Source organism: Topomyia yanbarensis, chromosome 2 (genome assembly GCF_030247195.1).
Source record: "Topomyia yanbarensis strain Yona2022 chromosome 2, ASM3024719v1, whole genome shotgun sequence".
NCBI classification, from domain to species: domain Eukaryota; kingdom Metazoa; phylum Arthropoda; class Insecta; order Diptera; family Culicidae; genus Topomyia; species Topomyia yanbarensis.
In genome coordinates, this window is record NC_080671.1 from 177,477,124 (window position 1) to 177,500,750 (window position 23,627).

The 23,627-nt window shown below is 40.8% G+C and overlaps 1 protein-coding gene across 2 annotated transcripts in view; it reads left to right on the forward strand.

Moving 5' to 3' along the window:
- The window catches only part of LOC131682226 (uncharacterized), a 500,520-nt gene that overhangs the window by 351,925 nt on the left and 124,968 nt on the right, over positions 1 to 23,627 (forward strand). For both annotated transcript variants that reach the window (XM_058963559.1, XM_058963558.1), the window contains 2 exons: positions 18,429 to 18,525; positions 18,870 to 18,997. In XM_058963559.1, the coding sequence (XP_058819542.1) occupies positions 18,429 to 18,525; positions 18,870 to 18,997 (225 nt within the window). The remainder of the gene's footprint in view (positions 1 to 18,428; positions 18,526 to 18,869; positions 18,998 to 23,627) is intronic.

The following is a 23,627-nucleotide window of genomic DNA, read 5'->3' on the forward strand; positions in this document are numbered from 1 at the left end:
CGTTAAAGCAAACCATTTTTCACAAATGGAAACATTTTTGAAATCGGCTTACTAACCAGAAGACCCCGCACAAATCTAAAACTTTGATAAAAATTTTATAACTTTCCCGGTAGATTTTATATCGATTTATAGTTTTCTACATATTTGTAGGCAGTGAAATTGTCCATTCGATTCTCACTTTTAGTAATATTTGATTGTCTATAGCAATACCTAGTGGCAAAAATGTCTAACAGTTTCATTGCAAAACCTATGTTTTCAAACAAAAATCTTTCGACAAAGTCGGTGATGCTGCGTCGAGTACCGTCCGCTGTTTTTATTCCGTCCGTCACGTTCCCTTTCTTCAGTCTATACTCCCCAGCTAGCTGAACCTGTTTACCATCAAGCAATAAGCAGTTCGCTCCGCTATCGAGCAGAGCCATGATCTTCTTTCCTAGCACTGAGATTACAGCGTGAGGACGATTGTCGCTTCCGGGATTAATGATTACTGAGGTTATTAAATTCTGGAATGTCCGAAGGGTCTTCAAGATTTTGCGGAGAGCTGCTCCCTTCTACTGCTCGTTCTCCACCTGAGAGTTTACCGCATCTGTACGGCATGTGAAGCAACTGCGCAAGGAATAGCCTTTCCTTCCACATGGGTAGCAGAATAGGATTGCCTGCGGCTTCGGGCAGTCCATAAATCTGTGTCCTTCTTCGTCGCAGTTCCAGCAAGTGATTACAATTCGTTGATGATTTGGTATTTCAGGTTTCTGTTAGTTTGGCCGTTCCGTTCGCTGATACCGATTTTGCTGTTGCCAATCGCTTCTTTGGTTGTCTATATTTTGTTCGTCCGTTGGTTGGGAATCGAATTGCTGTCGATGCCAACCTTGTTGCTGATCTAACTGTTGAATTCGTTTTATCACGTTTTGCTGCCGTGGTTGCTGCATCAGTGCTGGTCGATTCCTGAATTCTTCACGTAGCTGCTGCGTTCCCGATCGGTTGAAACTGTTCGCGAACTGTTGTTGAGGGCGATTCTGTGTTATCAAGTTGGTTCTGGCACCCTTTTTCTCCAGAGTCATCTTGAGTGCGTTAACTTGCTCGAGAAGCTCATCCATCTCGTATCGCCCGTCTTCCTCGTCCTGTCGAGTTGACCTTTCGTTTACTTCCGAGACGAATTGTTGCGGTCCCAACTCTCCATCAGCTCCGAGTTCCATCTCTACTGCGTGTATACTGCTGAAGCGATGCGGTGGTTGCTGTGGCCCCGGCAGTAGTTTGGTTGTGGATACCGGTGTTGCAAAGTTCGGCTTCAGTAGCGCACTGTGAGGAATTGCTACACGACGCTGTCTATTCAGGAGCATTCTGGTCTCGTCGTAGCTTGTACATATCTCCACCATCTCCTCAAGTGATCGGGGTTTTGCTGCTGTCACAATCGCTGCATAGTCCGCCGTCATGTTTTTCTTGACTGTGAAGAACTTGTCTTCTTCGGGAATAGGCGGCTCAACAAATCGAAAAAGTGCCGATATGTCCCGATAGTATTTGGCAAACGATTCACTGACTCCTTGGAATCGAAAACTGGCCTCCAAACGAAGAATCTGAGAATACCCACTTGGTAAAAATTCCATCCCATGACCATAGTAAATTCCGTGATGTCGCTCTTGCATACAAGTCAAGAGCATCTTCATGTAGCAGATGTTTGACACTGCTCAACAGTGTGTCCTCATTCATGCCCTCTGACCTGGCAAACGTTTCCACTCGGTCTAAAAATACATTGAGTGAAGTGGTGTCTTTTTCCCCACGAAATTTGAAGGGCCAGTTATGTATAGCTTTCAGCATCCTCCTTTCATCCGCTCGTGCTGGTGGTGGCCTTTCTTGGCGCAGCAAACGATCCAACAGCTCATCACGAAGTCTATGGTAATCCTCCCTGGCTTGGTATTCTCTATCTCGCACTTGTTCCTCCTGCAACTGTCTAGCGCGTGCTTCGCTTTCTTGAGCTTCCCTCAATCTTCGCAATCTGGCCTGTTGGTCATATGTCTCGTATGACGGTGGCGGTGTGCGGTTTTCATTTGTTGTGGTGCGCTGTCTTTCCGGTGAACCAAAAACTGAAGAGACTCGTTCTCGCCCTCGCCTGCCCGAGTCCGATGAAACTCGCGGAGGAAACTGTAATTGCGGTGTGTAGTCGTATGGTCCTGGTTGAGTAATCGTGGTTGTTCAGCATTCTCTTCTCTTTGCTCACTGTGTACTACGTTTGGTAACACTCCCATCACATTTTTCAATAAATCATTCACGTGTACGATTAACCCTGCGAGAATATCACAAAGTTCAACCGAGGGATTTATCAAACGCAAACGATTTTGATAGTGTACGAAGTTCGTACATATCCGCGGTATTGACTGAGCAGATTGCCGCATCCACCTGAATGTGCAGCGTATCCAGCTGTGCTTGGCAGACCTCAATGTTGGCCTGTGCACTCATGACATGTTCAGAGCTAGTATGCATGATGTCGCTTAAGGACTCTTGTTGTGTGAGTGTCTTAAGGCGAATCACCTTTCCTCGGTGTGAGGTGCGACCTAAGTTGACTACATGATTTATGCGTAAAGGTTAAAATAAAAATGTCCTTACTAGGATAATCAAGCACAAAACCAAATATATAAATCTAAACCAAAAAATTTGCTAACGGTAGTACAAATTTTGTGGATTTTTAGTTGGGCGCCAGTGTTGCGGGTCCCCGCTGCGGGTAGAGCAGAACTACCAAAAGCGAATCCGAACGCAAACACTAAGGACAATATGCACCAACTCAAATCAAAACAAACATTGCTTAGTAACTTACACAACCATATATTGCACCCATCATTTCTGGAGCCCCCGACCAATTATTTTGCGATTGCTTGCAAATGAATCCATTCTATCGCATACTGAAATTTTTGCTGAATTTTTTGAATAAACTTATTCTACCAAACACACCGTGGCAAACTGCGGTTCTGATTATAGGATACATTCATTGAAACGAAATTTTGTTTATTTATTTCGTCAATCGATGTAGACTGGTATAGTTACAGTAATGTTTACATTTTTCTTATTTACTAAAATATATATATATATACGTAATTTTATTATAAATAAAACAATTTCAGCTTTTACAGAATCATTTTCTTATGCGTTAGAATTTCTTTTATGTATAAAATATTGTGTGAGTTTTAGTTTGGACATTGTAAAATCAATTGATTCGCAATAGCGGTTATAAACAGCCATCATTCGATTTATAGGGCCATATTTTGCATAATTTGTGCGATATGGAGTTATTGAAAATATGCTTCGATTTCGTAGCTGTCGAGAAGGTGCATAAAAGTTCAATTTGGATAAAATTTCGGCTGAATCAATACGATGCGAGACGATATTATTAATGAACGAAAGCATTGCAAATTCACGACGTTCCTTCAATGTTTGTATATTGATAAGCATGCAGCGTGCTTCATAAGATGGCAGAGGAAATGCTATCCAACCTAGTTTACGAAGGGCAAATAATATGAATTGTTTTTGTACAGATTCTATTCGTTCTTCATGTGTGCTTGAAAAAGGGCACCAAATGATGCTGCAATATTCCAATATCGACCTAACATAAGCAATATATAATGTTTTGATTGTATACGGATCTACAAAATGATAACTAAAGCGTTTTATAAAACTGAGCATGTTGTTAGCTTTGTGAAAAATTGTGTTATAATAATCAATAAAATTTAACTTGGAATCTAATATAACGCCTAAATCCCTAATTCTTTCACATTTTGCTACAGTCTGTCTTCCTAAGGTAATCACAACATTCGGTGTTTGTCGTTTTCGACTAAAAGTGATTGAATTGCATTTTTTCACGTTTAGCTGTAGGAGGCTTTTTTGACACCACGTGTGGAAAACTAGAATTCAGTTTTTTGAGAAGGAAGGAAATATCGTTCACATATAAAATAAACAATAGAGGTCCTAAATGAGAGCCTTGTGGAACTCCTGAGGTGACTTCAATTGGATTAGATTGCTTTCCTTTGAATTTGATTATTTGCTGGCGGTTGGATAGATATGATTCTAACCACGTGCGCAGCTCAGGTTCAATTCCCATCTTTTTTAATTTATAAAGTAACATTGGGATGTCGATTCGATCAAATGCTTTACTAAAGTCTGTGTAAAGTGCTTCCACGTAGTTTCCATTGTCCATTGCAATCAGTGAATAGTTAATAAATTCTAGTAAATTTGTTGAGGTCGAACGACCTTTGAAGAAGCCATGTTGGAGGTTAGTAATTCTGTTTTTTATTTGAAGAAATATTTTTTCGTTAAGTTTCGGAACGCTGGAGATTATGGCTATTCCACGATAATTGCGAACGTCAGATTTTTTCCCAGATTTATATATAGGTACTAAGAAAGAACTCTTCCATGTTTTGGGGAACTCTCCAGATTGTAAAGACATATTAAAGAGCCAGAACAATGAAGTTGTAAGCTCGGTTGCTAGGTTTTTCATAAATAATGGTGGAATTCCATCAGGGCCAGCACCTTTTGATGAATCCAAATGATTTAGAGCATTGAAAATGTCCTCCACTATGACATGACTGACACCAATATCCATAGGAAAATCTGGAAGAAAGATGTTTATGTTTGGTTATCCGCATTCTCACACCTACCGTAACTGTAAATACCATGCTTAAACATTACCGAGGAACACTAACGATCGGAGCAGTCAAAACAAACTTAGAAGATCAATGGGATAAGTTAAAAAATCCTGAGATCTCTTGTCGTAATTTGGTCAAAAGGTTCACTGTGGCACTAGGGTATCGCAAAAATCAAGAAAAACTCATATTGTGACAAATGTCAAAGTAAGCTCAAATGCCAAATTTCACATCATTTGGACAATTTTCAGACTCCCGCCCACTTCACTTGAAATTTTTGAAATTGGTGCAATGGGAAAATAAGGAGGAAACATATATTAAATTCTATAACTTTTAAAGTAACAATCAGAAAATTATTCCTCTTTTTAAATGAAATAACCTTAGTATTTGAATGGAGATATTTTTGTTTTTAGAAAAATACGGGAAACTGGGGTACTGGGTCATTTTGGCCCAAAAATCTCCTATTTTTAAAAATTTCTCCGTGATGCAAATCATACATATTTTGCGGTTTTTCTAATGTAAAAAAACTCAGAAATCGAACGGAACATTTTTGACTTGAATTTGTCTGAATCCGAGAAGTTGGGGTTATAGGGCTTTTTGTCATTCATATTAAATTTAATCATTTTCTCGTGCATATATCTCTATTATTCTTCAATCAATTTTCATAAAATGTAACTTGTTGAACGTGGAAACTTCTTTCAACAAAAATAGATTCGTTACCGGTAAAATTCAGAAACATCAATCCTTTCGACCTTAACTCTACAAATCACATTTTTTTCATTAAATGTTCTAATACCTAAACTTCCCCTATTTTTCCAGGAATTAATTTTTTCTCGTGTGACCCCTAAGCGCAGAGATATGTGCACGAGAAAATGACAAAATTTAATATGAATGACAAAAGGCCCTATAACCCCAACTTCTCGTATTCGGACAAAAGTCAAAAAGTTTCCGTTCGATTTTTTCACATTGGAAAATATGTATGATTTGCATCACAGAGCAGAAAAAATAATAAAAATGGGGGGTTTTGGGGCCAAAATGACCCAGTTTCCAACTTTTCCGTTTTTTTCTAAAAAACAAAAATATCTCCATTCAAATACTAAGGTTATTTTCTTTAAAAAGAAGTATAAATTGTAATTTTCTGAATGCTATTCAAAAGTTATAGCATTTAGTATGTTTTTTCTCCATATTTTCCCATAATACCAATTTCAAAAATTTCAAACGAAGTGGGCGGGAGTCTAAAATTGTCCAAATGATGTGAAATTTGCCATCTGAGCTTCAAATTGAGAATTCAAAAAAAAAATTTTGTGGCGCATATTGCAGTTTGGCGAATTTATATGTGAGAAGGTTTTCAGTCATAGTTTGCCAGCAAACATCCTACCGGAACGCTCAATCAACGCCTGGTTACCAGGATACTGTGCGCGTATGTTCTGACTAAGTAGATCGGATATATTTTATGGGACTACAAAACTTACGTAGAAATAGACTCTAGACAAATCTAAAATACTAAATAAAACTAAAAATCTTACACGGTGTGTTTGGTAGAACAAATTTATTCAAAAGGAATTCGGCTTCTCTAAAACTTCAGGATACAAAAGAATGGACTTTTCTCTTTCATCTGCAACCAAACATTAAATAATCGATCGGGGGTTCCAGAACAATTTATTATTTTAAAGTTTTTTGTTTGAACACTTCGGATTTACAATGCAATTAGTTCATATTTTCGCCACTAGGTGGTCCGATAGACATTCAAATTTTATTGTCTAGAAGATTCTTGTATACAAACTTGTATGAAAAGTTTTTTGTAGTTTTTTTGATCTGCACATCTGTTTTACCAACTTAAAACAGTTTTTATCTTAGATTTTCGATTCGAAAATATGGAGACGGCGACAGTAGACAGAAAACGCTATTTTCGATTCAAACTATCTCTGAATTGTACATATAAACACTCCCGCTAATTATTTTCCTGCCTTCGCGGGATGAAAGCTGCCGATATGAAACCGCTTATCGGAAATGACTATTCATTAGCAGGTAACAGGTGGAAGCAGGTTAGCAACAAAACTCCCAATCGTACCGTGCGAAATGAAAGCACACGAAACAAAGGCGAAAACCCTGGTGCCGGAAATGTGGAGAGACTTGAAAGAAGCTGAATACGAAGTATGTACACTAAATGGCGCACATGTGAATTTTTCCTCATGCATATCACATATCAACGCGCTCCGACTGTGAAGAGAATATTGACGTGGCAGGCAAAGAAGCGGAAATTTGTTGAGTAGAATTCATATTAGGGTAGCAATATGTTGCTTGGGGAAGCAGGGTACTTTATTCGGTTCTGCTTTGTACATACAATAAAATTGAAATGGGGGGAATGAGTTGTTTAATGGTTCTGTATTTAATTAATTACTGAGGTAGTTAATGTCAGCGTGAGCAAAGTTTGTTTAAAGGATATTTTTAGAGATCGACTTTGATATGAGCAAATTTTCTGATTATTATGACATTCTTCAAAGCGGTTATGTTGTTTCAAGACACAAATTAAAAGTTCAAAACAAAAGGACGTTTACCATAATATCGAGCAAACAAATATTTTTAATCAGAATTTCCGAACACGTTATTTAATAAATTCATTTGTTATTCCATTGGAGATACTTGTCAAAAGAAATTGAATCATCCTATCACACGTGTGCTTTATATTGCCGCAACCGACAGAAGCAGATGTATAAATTGAAGAGATCTCGTGAAACATGAAGATTATCATTTTTCTTCATTTCGTGAAAAGCGTAGCGTGAAAGCCACTTGTTCTCTTCTTGCGAGGTGTTTGCCATGATTATGAGTTTTGGAATCATCTTTCCAGAGTGAAGTGGAAATGACGGTGCTACGGAATTTGCTCCTTAGAAAAGAAGGAAAGCATTCGCTGAAAGTCTCAGGACTTATACCCGAAGGCATCCAGGTGTTAGGGCCGCCTTAAACCCATTCGAAGCCCTGGGTACTTATAAATGATGGACTTCGTTACTGTTACTGTGAACAACCCTTGAATTACAACATTGTTGCACTCTTTTAATATTTGTTTTTTGGCAAATTTTAACAAAAATTTATATTTCCACAATTTTAAGTGTAGCGTTGTGGTATGCATAAAAAATAAAAAAATATCTGTTTCGTGTATTTTCGGTTTTATTCACTAATTTATTTTATTCACGATTTTATCCACGCATTATACTCGTTAAAGGGTTAAAGATGTAAACATTCTGCCAAACGACGAGTTCCAAATATAACAGCCTTTTCGAGATCTTTGCTGATATTTCGTTACCCATCATTGATACCCTGCTTACGATAATGGATGCTGAAACTGTGACACCATACGAAAACCATAAAAGATTGAGTGCCTATCTTTCGAATGGGATTTTGTCGCAAATAACAGCGAAAAAGCGCGGCAGAAATGCATTAAATCAGCGTATGATTCGGTCGTAAAATATTCAAATCTGAATAGCAATAATTTATCCGCTTCCATTTTAGTCCCGGCAACAATGGCACACGCATACAGAACCCCTCAAAGGGTTTCGCAAATAAATGCCCTAGTTCTATCGGTAGGAACCATCATTGCATTGTAACACTGGTCGCTTCGTGCGACAGTGTCTTCAGGAACAAGCCAATCGATATGAAAACACAAGCTTTTGCAGGATAGTAGAGGCAATAAAGTCCGCTGAAGTAATAAATACTGATTCTTCTGTGATTGATGAGTTGTAATAAAGCGAAAAATGCAAAGCGCTCGAATTTGTACACATTACTGGAGAAAACTTCATATCATCGATCATTCGAGTATTATGGTCACTGACAACCGATTTTCAACATGAATTTCGTCTGGAAAATAATTGCCGTTTGTGTTTGTTTTTCTAGGGGAAACTTTGCCACTGCGACCACTATTCAGGTTATCTTTAGTGGCTGCCCATGTTTGCTCTACATATTACAAATTTCCCGAAACCAATGTAGTTGAAAGCGAGTTGTTTGTTTGCTACATGTGTCGTCCCAACCGGGTAGTACATTAATAATGGAGCTGAGGATCCGTATGGGACAGGTATGTCATACCTCGTGAGGCCTCATAAGATACCTTCCGAAGTATCGCTCCCTTCGAAGAAATAGTCCTGCACAATGGCAGAGAATATGTTCCAAGCTCTCGGGCTCGTAGTTACAGAATCTACAAATGTTATCTTGACTTTTACCAGATATTTCCAGATGATACATACATGATACATGATGCCCTCAAATAAACCAGTGATTATACGTAAATCTTTACGTTTTAGATCCATTAGTTTTTTGGCTCTCGTTGTATCTGGATATATGGATTTCTTAGCTTGTCGAGCACCTTCTACGTTACGCCAGTCGTTTAATAGATGATCTCTTGCCCAAGTCGAAAGTTCTAGTTTGATGGCACAAGTAGATATTCCTAGAAATGGTTCTGGTCCAAGAAACATGGTTGATGAACCACGTCTGGCTAGTTCGTCGGCCACTTCGTTACCATCGATTCCTTGGTGGCCTGGTACCCAAAATATCATTACTTTATTCCGAGTTGCCAGTAGTTGGAAAGATGTGATACACTGCCAAAGCAGCATGGACTCACATTTCGACGACCTGAATGCCAGCAGTGCTGCTTGACAGTCCGAAAAGATTGCGATTTGTGCATGTCTGTAGTTTCGTTTCCTACAGACCTCCGAGCAGGTGTATATTGCATATACCTCTACCTGTAAAACCGCTTTCCCATTGATATTGCTTCTTTAATTCTTGGTTAGTTGACCCCCGAGCCAGTCAGCTCACCCATTTTAGAACCATCCGTATAGAATGATATAGTACTTTGAGGTAGTACTTTCCATATCTGACGATTCACTGTGTGGACCTCATATGAGATATCGAAGTTCGGTTTAGTCTCCATTTTATCTTGAACTGTAGATAAGACAGGTCTTAGTTTGAGTTCCTTTATTATACTCAGGTGACCATTTAAATCCCCATCAAATTGCGGTTGACCCTTTAGCACGCTCAGAGATCCAATTCTCGGCTCCCCTATAACATGTTTATGCAATGAAGGTAGAAGAAGCATGGCTTTCATAGCTGTAGTGGGTGCTGATTTCACAACGCCTGTGATAGATAGGCAGGCTAGCCTCTGAACTTTTGTTAGTTTAGCTTGGGTGGTATTTTGCTTATCTTTGGGCCACCACACAATGGAAGAATAAGTTAATCGTGGTCTGGCGATTGTCGTGTAGGACCAGTAAGACAACCTCGGTTTGAGACCCCAGATTTTTCCCGAAGAGTTCACTGCACGCCCACAGTGCTGTTGTTGCTTTATTAAAGGTGTATGTCAGGTGTGAGTTCCAATTCAGTTTTTTGTCTAGGATAACACCTAGGTGTTTCGCTTCTTCCGCGTAGTTGATTGTAGTTTTTCTATTGGAAAACGGTACAATGACCGTTTTTGCAGGGTTGAATCCCTTTTTGAAACACCATGTCATGATGAAGTTCAGGACTAATCGAATCCGTTCGCTTAGTACAGATTCATGTTTTCCCCTCACAATTAGGACGATGTCATCTGCATATCAAACAATCTCGAAACCCATTTCAGTCAGATAATTGAGAAGATCGTCCACCACTAGTGGCCAGAGCAGAGGTGATAGCACGCCTCCCTGGGGACAGCCTCTATTGGCTGCTATAGTTGCTTTCATGTCTCCCAACGTTGCTGTGATGGGGAACGGATCCCATCTTGGTGCTTTTGGAAAGATACTTCGTCAACCTCTAGCCAACAACCAGAGGAAGTTCTTCGACAGCTGGCCAACTGGGGAATTACCGGAAACTTAGGCAGCTTCATAAAGGACGTGTAGGAATCGGTGGTCAGCAATCTAGAATCTTCACTGAAGAAAGCGGAGTCCTCCAAGGGTCCGTGCTTGCTGTTTTACTGTTTTTGGTCAGTATGAATTCGCTCTTCGCCACCCTCCCAGGGGTTGTCCATATTTTTATCTACGCCGCTGACACCATTATCGTAGTAGTAGGGAAGTCAACGACCTGAGTGAGAATAAAGTTGCAGGCTGCAGTAAACGCTGTTAGTCGGTGGACCGAAACAGTGGAGTTTAAGTTAATCCGGACCATCAGCTACCGGCACCCGAACTGGAACAGGAAGTCAGCCTTCAGCATCGGAGGGGCTCTTATTCATAGCAAGATCTACTATGGAATCGAGACTACAAGCCTCAGCTGGGACGGCTTCATGACTGTATTGGCTCCTCTGTACAACAGTACGATGCGACTGGCTTCCAATCTACTCCCAACCCAAGCAACACTTGCAACATATAATGCCCGCGGTTTGTTGCATAACCATAACCTTTTGCTGGTGTACTTTATTGATTGTTAATTCAGTTTAATAATGGTTAATGTACGCTTCTTTGCAACAAATTATATTGTAGAAACTGCTAGTCAACAAACGGTGTTGTTGTTGTTGGGTACATATTCCACTGAGACCAGTGTTTAGATTTATTGTGGCAACAAACGGTGTTGCTCGGGACGCACCCCAGCTGAAGCCGCCTGTGTTTAGGCCGGTCTACTCCCCTTCCGGTGAGCAGCCGCCAATATTATGATCCGATGCGCCTTAAGATATCTGGAGAGGACATCGGGCAACGACTGCGGGGAGTATAGCGGTACGGAACTTCCCCAACTGGCACGTCTTCATAGAACTCGGGACCGCTCCTGGTACGAAAGTCAGCCGTGCACGAACACCAGCTTATCTAGGTCACTTGGCGCTAGTCCTCCGCAGAGGTAGCCCGAACTAAGTTCTACCAGCTAATGAAAGATCGGTTCACAAACCACGCCCGGATCTTCACAGATGCGTCCAAGCTATTCAACAGAGTTGGGGTTGGAGTTCGCGTGATAGGCGCAGGCCTCGCCTTCCGCCTCCCTCCAATCTGTTCCGTATTCCCAGCAGAAGACGCAGCGAATAGCCTCGCGCTGGCCAACAAAACAGATGGCATCCCAACCGTTATACTATCTTACTCCCTGTCGGTAAGCACCGCCCTTGAAACTGGCGCATCGCGCCACCCGTACAAACAGGCTATCGAGAACTACAGCGATTCGCTGACTACAATTTGTTGGTTTCCTGGTCATTGTGGGATCAGCGGAAATGAAGAAGCCGATGTACTGATAGTGCGCGGGAGACGTACCGTGAAACTACTTACCAAATCGGTACCCTCCCCGGATATAGTCATAGAATTTCGGAGTAAAACTAGAGAACATTTCACCACCCACTGGAGGAATCAATACGGTCACCCCTGTAGTAGATAAGTAGAGCTATAAAGAAAAATAAATAATATAATTCTAGAGAAAATTTTCAATAGGACGTAAGTAACATTAAGAGTCTCTCTTTGTTTACTTTCTCTTTTGTTTATTACGACGTCATTACAACACTTTGCACTAATTTTCCAGTACATATCGAAAGCCGACGGTTTTTACTAGAATATTATACAAAGAGTAGAGTAGTAAATGTTGAAATGGCCGAGTAATGAACAGAAGAGAAAGACCACAAAGAGAATCTCTCATTGTTACTTACGTCCTATTGAAAATTTTCTCTAGAATTGTCTTAAAATGTACTTACAAAATGCCTACGACGGTGATATGCATCACTAAAATTTATTAATCAGAACAGAATTATAGAACAAAACAAAAACAAAAACTGACGTTTCCTATATTGTATTGTTTTACTGTGAAGTGCGCTATTAATATAGAAAATATCGTTTAGGGTTGGAGTCTCGGGAGAGCTTTAAAATGATGTGTATGTGAAGATGGATATGAATCATTGATCAAGGTAGTTGCTATAAAGGTATAGGCCATGCACTGAATTAAAAGTGCTTTCGAGAGTTTTGTTGAAAGCTGTTAGAAGAGAGATATCCGAGAACGAGCATAAGTTGCGTTCATACAATAATGGATAAACGGTCAACTAATGAACGTGTGTGCGTGTTTTTAGTGAAAGGAATTTGAGTATGTGTAATGCATAAGGTATCGTTAAAAGATTTGATTCGACATTCAGAAAACGAACTCTAGAGCGAACAGACGCGTTTAAAATTTTCTCGGTTACCACAACCCCAAGGAGGTTAAAGGGGAGCTAGCATGCTGGGTTGACCGCCCCACAAGACTCTAGCAGAGAGCCCTCTCCCGATTGCGAACTGTCACACAAAGATCACCACGAACACACAATCACCAGAGTCGATCCACCAGTGTGCCCAATATGCCTAACAAGGGTTACTGTGGAACACCTCTTGGTGAACTGTCTGGAATTCGCCAACCTCCGTATCCTCCACCGACTCCCACTCTCCAATAAGGACATTCTAGCGAACGATTCAGTGAGCGAAGAAACTCTAATCTCCTTTTTAAGAGATGCGAGGCTCCTCGAACGCATCTAGAACACGAACATCTAACGCGCTAAACATCTCTTGCAGGCGATCTAATTTGTACAATCCCACGGGCACTCTGCCTCACTCGGACCGAGTGTAGGGGAGGCTAGCCAAACACCAAACAACTACGACCACACGAAGCCAACAACCATGATAACCACACACCATGCAAACCATGGACCCTCCGCCTCACCTTTAGCGGGTGTAGGGGAGGTTTCCCGTGGCCCGTTAACAGTACTATACCGGGTTAACAGTACTATACTATAGCGTATCGACCCACCGAGCTGCAACCAATGCGATAGAAGTATAAAACACTACGAGTACACCGGTCTTACGGTTCATATCATTCATTCCTCATGGTTAAAGCCCAAAATAAAAAAATAACTAACGTTGCTGTTATATCTCGACTCTTAAGGATTGCAAAAATCCAGTCCTCTATCGATTTTCTACTCCTCTTTTTGCCAGGGCCTTGTGAATTGATATGTAGGACGTATTATCAAAAGCACCCTCGACGTCAAGAAAAGCGCAATCGAGGGTTTTCTTAATAAGTGTTACTAAGGTATGTAGGACTGTTTTCGAAGATTTGCCTTTTTGATATGCAAACTGGTACTTGTTTAGCTGAACTTTTGATAAGTGCTCCGTTCAAATATAGTGGTCCAGCAGTTTTTCCATCAGTTTCAGAAGTGTTGATGTTAAACTAATAGGTCTAAAGACCTTGGGTAGTGTCAAGTCTTTTTTACCCGTTTTTGGAATAAATATTACCCTAACTTCTCTCCAGCTTATTGATGTGTGCCCAAGCATTAGATTGGATCTCAGGATGTTTTGTCGATCTGGAAGATATATGACTACCGATTTTTGTAGAAATATTGGAAGAATGCTATCAGGACCGGGGGATTCGTAGGGTTCGAAGGTCATTTAATTTGAGATGGTGTGAAAATCTGACAGACCAGTTTCTGTGATGCCTCACAAGTCCTGTTAGGACGGAATCTATCACATTCCTGACCTGTCGAACTCTCGTCTGTAGCAAACTACTTAGGAAAGTGGGTGTTCATTAGAACATCTAATGTTTCACTATTGCCAATTGGTTCTCTCGCCTTTTTTCACCTGCCCTAGGCCATTTGTGTGATCCTTTGATAAGGCTTTTTGAAGGAAAACTGCCTTTGGAAAATTTCCGATGTTTTCACAGAACTCGCGCATTGATATTTTTTTGCCTTTCTCAAATCAGCGTTGTATTTGGTAAGAGCGGTTCTGTTTTTTGATCCGTTACCAGTAATCTTTGCTTTATTGAACAGGCGCCTAGCTTCCTTCACAAGTGTTGCTAGATGTTCGTTCCACCAAGGAACATTACTACATACAGACCTCGTAACAAGAGGGCATCCGCCTCACCAAGGAACTAGGTAGATGCGAACACAATCTCCTGCTTTCTCCGACCCGTTGGTGCCTCCACTGTTATTGCTACGATGTCTTGTTGAGTGAATTCTGTAGAATGGAGAGCATCTTATTGCTCTGTTTATCAAAACTTCAGCTCTTGGTCGTTACAATATACTAACCTGTGAGCTGAGGAATTTAGGCCAAAGATTTGTGCTTATGTGCCCACGGCTTCTGTAGAAGAGTGATGTCTAGGCGCTCTTTGGTGAACCTCCGGGCAAGAACGCTTATGGTACATTTTGCATGGTGAAGGTTCACTTGAATACAGCGAATGCTGCTCATTTTTTCGGTTTCTTTACCGTCAATTTTTGGGTCAATGCTTCGTCCCCTTTATTGTACCGACGGCTAGTTACAGGCTGTGTGCTGTTCGACGTTCTAGTGGCCTGTTTTGGTCCAGTATTTGCTTCGGCTCTTGCCATTTGCTCACCTTCGCCTACAGGTGGTTTTCGATCTTCTCCTTGCGTATCAATTCGTGAGCCGCTTACGTTAGGGTGGGTTTGTATATATCTCGTGAGATGGGTTGCCACCGATGCACTCGTTACCGTCGCTGCAGACTTGCTATGATCAGAAGTCCGTCTTGAGGTGCTCCTTGTTGGTCACCCACAGGAGCTTATACAGTCGGCTTGCCTAGAGCTGAAACGTTCGGCGAAGACCGGGCCCCCCTTCAGCTGGTGCATTCTAGCCTTTCCGAATACATAGTTCAGCTGGTTGTGTTGGGAGGTTATCAGTTTTACTGAAGCCTCGTCTACCACCAACAGGAGCTCTACCATTTTGAGGACCGTAGTTCTCTTCACAATCCTCCAGCATTCTGTGCAGAAATTGTCGTTCTGATTCTGCACCAGGCGGAGGATGTTCCCTTCGGACCTGTCGATGCTCTCGGGGAAACACCCAAAAGCTTCCAATGAAGCGCCTTCCCAGGGCTTGATCGCAGCTGTGGCATTCTTCATCCACTTAGCTGTATCTTTGTTTACACAGGCGATTTCGTGATACGCTTGATTGTAGGTGCACTTCCTAAACTTGAGTCTCGAATTGTTGGAGTTCTGCTCCATGACGCTATCGATCAGCGTACATCGAATAGCATTTAATTGTTCATGGCTGAGGGTATTCGTAGGGTACTCAACCGGAATGATGACCATCGAGTACCATTTGGCCATTTCGTTGAAAGTTTGACGCTGCTCAGTTTTTAGTGTCTGTCTTGGATCCTGACACTTGATCTTTTTCCGTAGCGGTTGCTTCCTGCACCCACTGTTGTTCGGCGATTCCCTGTTCGTCGAACGCTGTCGCTTGGATGATGCCTTCTCTATTGGGATTTTATGCTTGGAACCCGGGTCTTATCGATAGTGGACAATATTTTACAAAAATCTTTGATTCACTATCAGTGATCTAGGCTTGCGAATCGAAGTAATTTAATGTTCATTTGAATAGACTTTTAACCTATGAGGTGTTACGATTATACCGGTTTATATGAGAAATTCCTAAGTGACCGCAATAACCAACCTGTAGCTTTGGAACCAAAAATCAGAACTGAATGAAATTCAATGGCTGTCAAAATAAAGTTTATAAACATCAGTCAGAAGTTCATTGAAAAATAGGAACTGTGCGAGTTCCCCGGCATCAAAAACCGTCATAGGTGACCAATGCGATCAAAGCTACTTTGTTTGGTCATTAGGGATCTAGACTCGCAAATCCAAGTAATGTTGAACCCATTTGAATAAGTATTCACATCATACATCATTCGGACATCATAGTATTACCAGTTTGTATGGGAATTTGCCAGTGACCACACTCTTCAACCCGTAACTCCGGAACCGATAGCCGGATGGTAGATCCAGAAGCTGGTGTTGATGCAGGAATGCCACCAGGAGATCCAGTATCGTATCGGCCTATATGCCTGCTGGGTACTCTTGGTAAACTTCTGTAAAGAGTTATCCTAAACAGGCTGATGAACTATGCTAAAAGTGAGAACAGACTATCGCAGCTCGAATTCCGGGAAAGGTATCGAAGCGAAGAAGAAAGAGTAATCTTTACTGCACCGTGGTTACGATCGAAGTGAAGAACGTGTTCAACACCGCCCGAGTCTCGCACTATTTTTTATGGTTCAGACAAGTTACTATTAGAACCGAGTATTGGTCTACGAGACGAACATGGAGCTGAGGTTGATTAGGGTCACGGCGGGAGTACCTCAGGGCTCGACCTCTTCCCAACGCTCTGAAGTATAATGTGCAACGGAGTGTTGGTGAAACTGAATATAAAGCTGTGTAATAAAGGTTCCGCTAGAACATTCCGTAAAGACGGTCGGGACTCCATCATCGACGTAACAGTATGTAGTCCATCGCCGATGGATAACTGGAATTGGCGGTTGAAGAGTTGACTCGGCATTTTCCGTGCACCTGCCAAAATCTAGAAGATGCTTTCAGAGACCAAGATCAAGGGTAGTCAGAGGAGTGTAAGGTGCCCAGGGGTGTCGAGATCATTGGCTTTGCTGAGGACGTTGTTCTGACAATAGCCGGCGAGACCCTCGAAGAAGTGAATATGTTGACGGCTGAGACAATAGGTACCGTAGAAGTCTGGATGGCTGATGTCAACTCGCAACTGGTTCACCACAAAACGTAGGTAGTCAGTAACCGAAAAGAAATCAAGCGTATCGGGATCAGCGAACACTTAATTCCATCGAAGCGTGCGCTGAAGCACCTGGGTGTGATGGTCGACGATCGGTTAAATTACAACAGCCATTTCGACTGCGCATGTGAGAAGGCTTCGAGGGCAACTAACGTATTGGCTAGGATCATGCCAAACATCGGAGGAGCAAGATGCTGCACGAGCCGTCTCCTGGCGAGGTATGGAGTAGCGACCTTGGCTGCTGCTCTGAACTCAAAGCGGAACCGCACGACGTTCACAAGCACGTTTCGCCTAATGGCTGGTCATATCGCGAGGACTTACAGAACGATATCATCAGAGGTCATTGCTTGGATGGTTACCATCTGCATCACTCTAGCTAAGGCCATGGCATGTTACCAATGTAGGAATACACTAAATGCAAAGAGATTAGTCAAGACGTACCCGTTGGCTAAGTGGGAGCAAGAGTGGCCAAGGTAGACAAAGAAAGGAGGATCCAACGACTCATCTCAAATATGTCGGTGTGAGTGCATAGGACGCATGGAGAGGCGAACTTCCATTTGACCAGTTTTTGTCCAGGTATGGGGTATGCTTCCGGAAGTAGCTGGATCGGTTTGACATTCTTCGTCAGCCCTTTGTGAGGAGTGTATGACCGTGCAAGAGACGCCTTAACACGTGGTTATCGAATGCCCTAGGTTCGAATGGGTATGTCAGGCGTGACAGTCGACAATATCATCGAAGGGATGCACCACGATGAGTATATCTGGGATGCGGTCACCATATTAGTGATGAGGGAAGAGGAAGTAGCGAAGGGACGAACAAATCAGCGCCGCTGAATACATAGCATAGACGTGTTCAAATTTTAGACTGAAGGTTTTATATTCTGTCTCCATGTTCACTTAAACGGAGGTAACTCAAAACCGGGCAAATTTGGACAAGAAATGCGAAATTTGAAAAACAAAATCCATTAAGTGGGGCCTGAAATTGTGGCGCACGATAAAATTGCAAATTTTATTGCTCAAAAACTAATTCAGATAACTGAATGAAATTTTTTACACTTAAACCATTGTATATTTCAGCATGGAGAATACAACAAAAATTGTTATTTTTTTAATGAATGTATGCCAAGTACTGGTAATTACATAAATGTATATATGTATAATTTCATTCAGTTATCTAAAATATTTTTTTGGAAATTAATTTTTCATTTCTCGATAAATTCATCTTGAACAGCATATATTGTCGATTAGGGTTTGTGTGCGTGTGTGTGTAGAAATAAATCAATTACCAACTTGCTCGCTGCATTATTTATTCCGCAAATTCACACTCTTATTTCCTCTTCATCAATTTCCAGGCTACACCGGCAAAAACTGCCAGTTCGAGTCGGATCCCTGCAATCCGTCGCAGTGTCTGAACGGAGGCACCTGCGTCGGTAACTCCACCCACTTCAGGTAAGAGTAGTGTCATTGGCAATACGTAAAAACCTATCACCGCTGGCTGCCGGTTTCGACATCCTTCCACAAATAATCTCTCCATAACGATTGACGTTTATAGGACCGCCATCACTGTCCTATGGCTAGCAAATTTTAGCTAATCCAAATTTAATATCGACGATAGCTAAAGCTGCAGGCCAAATGGATCGATCGAAACCGTCGGTCCGATTTCAGAAACCTGTTTTTCAAGAGAGAGAGAAAGAGAGAGAGAGAGAGAGAGAGAGAGAGAGAGAGAGAAAGAGGGTGGAAGCTGGGAGCCCGTTATCATTTCACGCTGTGTGATATGTTCCACCTATTTGCAGATGCGACTGTACCTCGGGCTACACCGGACCGCTCTGTCAGCATAATCTCAACGAGTGCGAGTCCTCGCCCTGCGTTCACGGCATCTGTGTGGACCAGGAGGACGGATTTCGGTGCTTCTGTCAGCCAGGTGAGTTCGATTTCGGGAATGCTGGGGGGATTTATTCGAATTTGCAGTGATGGATTGCATTTCGGATTTCGGAGCAGCTGTGCAATTGCATTAGTTAAATGGGTTGGCGAAATGGCTCGAAACTCGATAGCTTTTTGGCGCGGGAGAATGAATAACCGTGATTGCGAACTTTGGGACGAAATTCGTGTGAAGGACTCTTTGCTTTGATGCATTACATGTGCTGGCACGAGGTCTTAATTTGTTTTACTTTATCGTATTTGAAATATGATTCAATTTGTATTTTGCGTTTTCCATTCCTCAGGGGAGTAGCGAAATGCGGTATCGACGTGTGTATACGTTACTATTTAGATGTAACAGTCTCTATTAGGTTCTAGACTCTTTATATATATTTTTCAATTTTATTCTGCTGTACATAGGTTGTTTTTGCGAATCATCTCTTCCTTAACATTATTTTTTATTTCTCTGTAATTGGAGAAGGCTCATGAATAAGAGTATGGCCACAAGCTATGATACTAAAATACGTTTTCTAAAAGCAACTTATAACTAAAGCACCCAAAATAAAATTGTATTCATACCGGCTTGAACCTCCGTTCGAACCGGTCACAAATCGTAATTGCTTCAACAGCAACAGACTTTCTCAAGACTACCTAAATTTTTTCGACCATCAGTCTTTCTTTGTCTACTTAATCAATCTTTTTCAAGAATAATTTAGGCCAAAGAAACATTTAATGTTTCTGACTTGTCTAGGTTCTCCCAGAAAAGCCGTGGGCCAAATATTAAAGCTAAACGGAAATGGGTAACTTCTCCACCCGAAAATTCAATTGATTGTACCAACTCATGTTTTATCACAATGAGAAGCTGAAGAAATTTGTAAGTTTCCTCGCATTGTGCGTAATGCCAATGAGATTAAAAAGCAATCACCTCTGCCGATAACAGTGATGATCTCCGAATTCAAAGCCTTTCGAACTGAGCTTTCGACGTGAAAGCCTCTTTTCAGATTGACCGAAAAGTTGAATGTGACTTGATTGACCATAAACGACTACTCCAGTATCTTACGGAAAAGTTATATAAATTTCATTCATGTGATTTCAAGACAGATAGAACATTCAAGGCTGTGTTGAAAGGGTTACCGCAAGGATCCATCAACACTCCCGAGGGGATATTGTGATAACAGAACGACAACGTCCCCGATGAGAAATTATCATTCAAATTCGGCTTAACCCGATTTAGACTTATAAACTATCGTCGTGACATTCGGAAGCCTCGGATCAGTTTATAACCCTTTTTCGCCAGAAATTTTAGAGAACGGTTGTCGATACTGCAAAAATACTGCTGTATTTTCTCTGTAAGCGACTTGATTCTCAGAACTTCCCAGCAAACTACCCACGAATCAGGATTATGAGACTCTAGCCTCATCAAAACATCAGTACTCTTCAAACATTCCTTGGGATTCCACGGAATGTAAAGGAATACCTTATCCTAGTAAAGGCTATATGGTTCGAAAAAAAATTGGAAGTTCCCTACCTTCTCACTTAGCTCCTCTAATTTCTATTTCAGCCAGGTACAGCTTTGTTCGATAACCAGAGAGAACCAAACAATACCACACCTAGTCAAACTCACTGAAACTGTGTATGAATGAGTTAGGTGAGATTGAAAGGAGATATCCGTGAAGATCTTTTAAAAGATCATCCTTCAGCGCAATTGAAAAGTGACCCTTCTCCAACCTTGCTTGCCCTCGAAGTATTGAGACTCGAAGGCTCTATATAATGAGCCGAAGTATTGTTGAAGAGAGCACCTCTGCGGTTGTGCTTCTTTTCCTTGATTTTGATCAATTTTTCCTCATTTTAAGGTTTTAGAAGGAGCACGTTTCTCGCAACTACCAGTATTCACACCTGATGTTGTGGAAAGTGACTCAATTTTCGATTCCCCGAAAATCCAAAAAGGGTCAACATGCATCAACGGTTTCATCAATACGAGTGGGAATTTACAATCTAGCGAAGTCCAATTGTTTCTACCATTTATTCAAAATTGAATTATCACACACTAGAACTGCAAGAGGTTGCTAAATCTAGGCGTGCAAATCAGCAAAGACGATGTATTTATGATCAGATAACGACGATTCGAGCTCGTTAGGTACGAGCCAGTTTGCCAACTCATGCGTAGTATAGTCAGAGCAGAGAGTTACACCTAACATCTCCTCCCTGCAAGATCGTTCGAATGTTGGGTAAATTGCTATATTAAGTGTATGCAAATTTGTACTGCTTACACAGTCCAATCGGTACTTCTCAAATTAACATCTGAGCTGGTGGGTGTTTGCATCACAGCCGATGGATATTTTCAGAATGGGGTTGACGAGTGCATTGCAGGAATCGATGTCTTGAGCCATAATCCAAGATGGCGACTTCCGGTTTAGAAAAAAAAAAATCTCTATAACCTCAACAATATATAATTCTCGGTATGGGGTATTCTCGGAATGGGGTTGACAAATGCATGACGGAAATCGAGGTCTGAAGCTTTGTTAAAATCCAAGGTGGCGGCTTCCGGTTTAGAGAAATTTTCTAGTTCCTCAACAATATGGATATTTTTGGCACGGGGTTGACTAGACCGACTATTTGAATCTATTTTGAAATGCAACTTCCGGTTTAAATTGTCTATAACCCATACAACATGGTCTTTTTCGGTATTGGAAAAATATAGGGTAGATATAAATATAGTGATTGGCGATGGCATTGTTATAGAAAATTTCGCTCAACCGGTAGCTGATCTTGGCCATTAAAATCACTTCACTCTTTGATTTCCGTAATTTCCTTGTCAAGCCCGATCCAAAAATAGCCTAATTGTTCGAGGTCCCAACATCAATTTTCCCCATTTATTCGTTAAGCCCGACATTTATTCGTCTAGCAAACGACCAAGCCGAATTCGATCAATAGCTGTATTGAGCATTTTTCTCATTTTTCTCATTTCAAGGAAGCAAAAAATGCAAGAAAAACAATTTTTGAAATGTGTACTATAAAATCAGAAAGGGATATGAGACTAGATCTTTGGAACAAAGACGAATATTTTAGCATCTACGGTTTATTAAAACGAAAGAAAAATGTATCCCAATATTATCAATGTCCCCATTTTGTCAGCTTAAAATACACCAACGGGCTATTAAAAACGGGTCTTTATCGTACTCGCAACCCCGTTCTTAAAATTCTCATATCGCCGGGTTATCGAGAATATTGCTCAATCAGAAATCGCCATATTGGATTTCAAAAGATTCCAATTGTCCATTTCAATCATTTACTTGTCAAGACCGTTCCAAAAATACCCATATTGTTAGAGTTATCGAGTATTTTGTTCAACCGGAAGTCGCCATCTTGGATTTTAAAAAGGTTCCATTTTGATCATCTCTTTGTCAAACCCCATTTAAAAAATATCCATATTGTTAAGTTATCGAGAATACTACTCAACCGGAAGCCGCCATCCAGGACTTCAAAAAGTTTCCAATTGTCAATTTTCATCATCTTCTTGTCAAAGCCGTTTCCAAAACACCCGTTTTGTTGGAGTTATCGAGAATATTGCTCAACCGGAAGTCGCCATATTGGATTTCAAAAAGGTTCCAATTGTCTATTTGCATCATCATCGGTTCCAAAAATACCCATATTGTCAGGATTATCGAGAATATTGCTCAATATTAATAAGAATGTAAAGCAAATTTTCTTTACGAACTAAATTCTAAATAACGAACACTTTTTTTTACAAACTAATATAATTTACGAACGTTTATAAATGGAGGTTACAGTGTATTCGAGAAAAAATAGAAATTCTCGTTCAAAGCAATAAAAGCAAAAAATAAATAAAAATCTACCTACTTATTCAGCTTCAAGAAAACAAGTTCAAACGTGTGCTACCACGCCTCCAAGTTCATTTGCACACAACGCTCTCTTTGCTTCAATAGATATAGGTAGCGTAACGTAAGAAAAATTGATTTCTTGCAAGAATCGACGCTACAGCTGATGGTCGCTATGCTAAATTCTACCTCCATGTTTGAAGCTTTTCAAACTAAGTGGAAATTTGCTAATAAAATTGTAATGAATTTAAAGTTTAACATTGACTTTAAAAAATCGTTTAAATTTATTAAATTAAAAACGTCCGAAGACGAATTTTTCGGCTTCTTGGGGATATAGCCGTTGTGACCGAAACTTTTTAAAACCAAATGCTATATTGAAGAATAACTAATGATGTTATTCATCGATTTGATCGTATTGTTGGATTCGGCGGAGTAATCGCAATAGCGGTTAATCTCAGGATCAAACATTGGGTCATACCATCTGTTGACACCAAGGTGATCAAGAGTTTGAGTATCGAAGTTGCAACCAAACTTGGTATATTTTTTATTACTGCAGCGTATTTGCCTTTTCAGTGCACTGGCGAGCTTATTTTTTTCGTGAAAGGAGACTTACAAAAAATTACAAGAAATCGGTCGCAATTCTTCATAATCGCTGATTTTAACGCTAAGCACCGATCCTGGAATAATGCTCAAAGCAATTCCAGTTAACTGCGAAATCATATTATATCTTAGTACTAATTAACCGAATCATATAAACATATTCACCACTTCTGACTGAGCAACTAATCCTTCGTT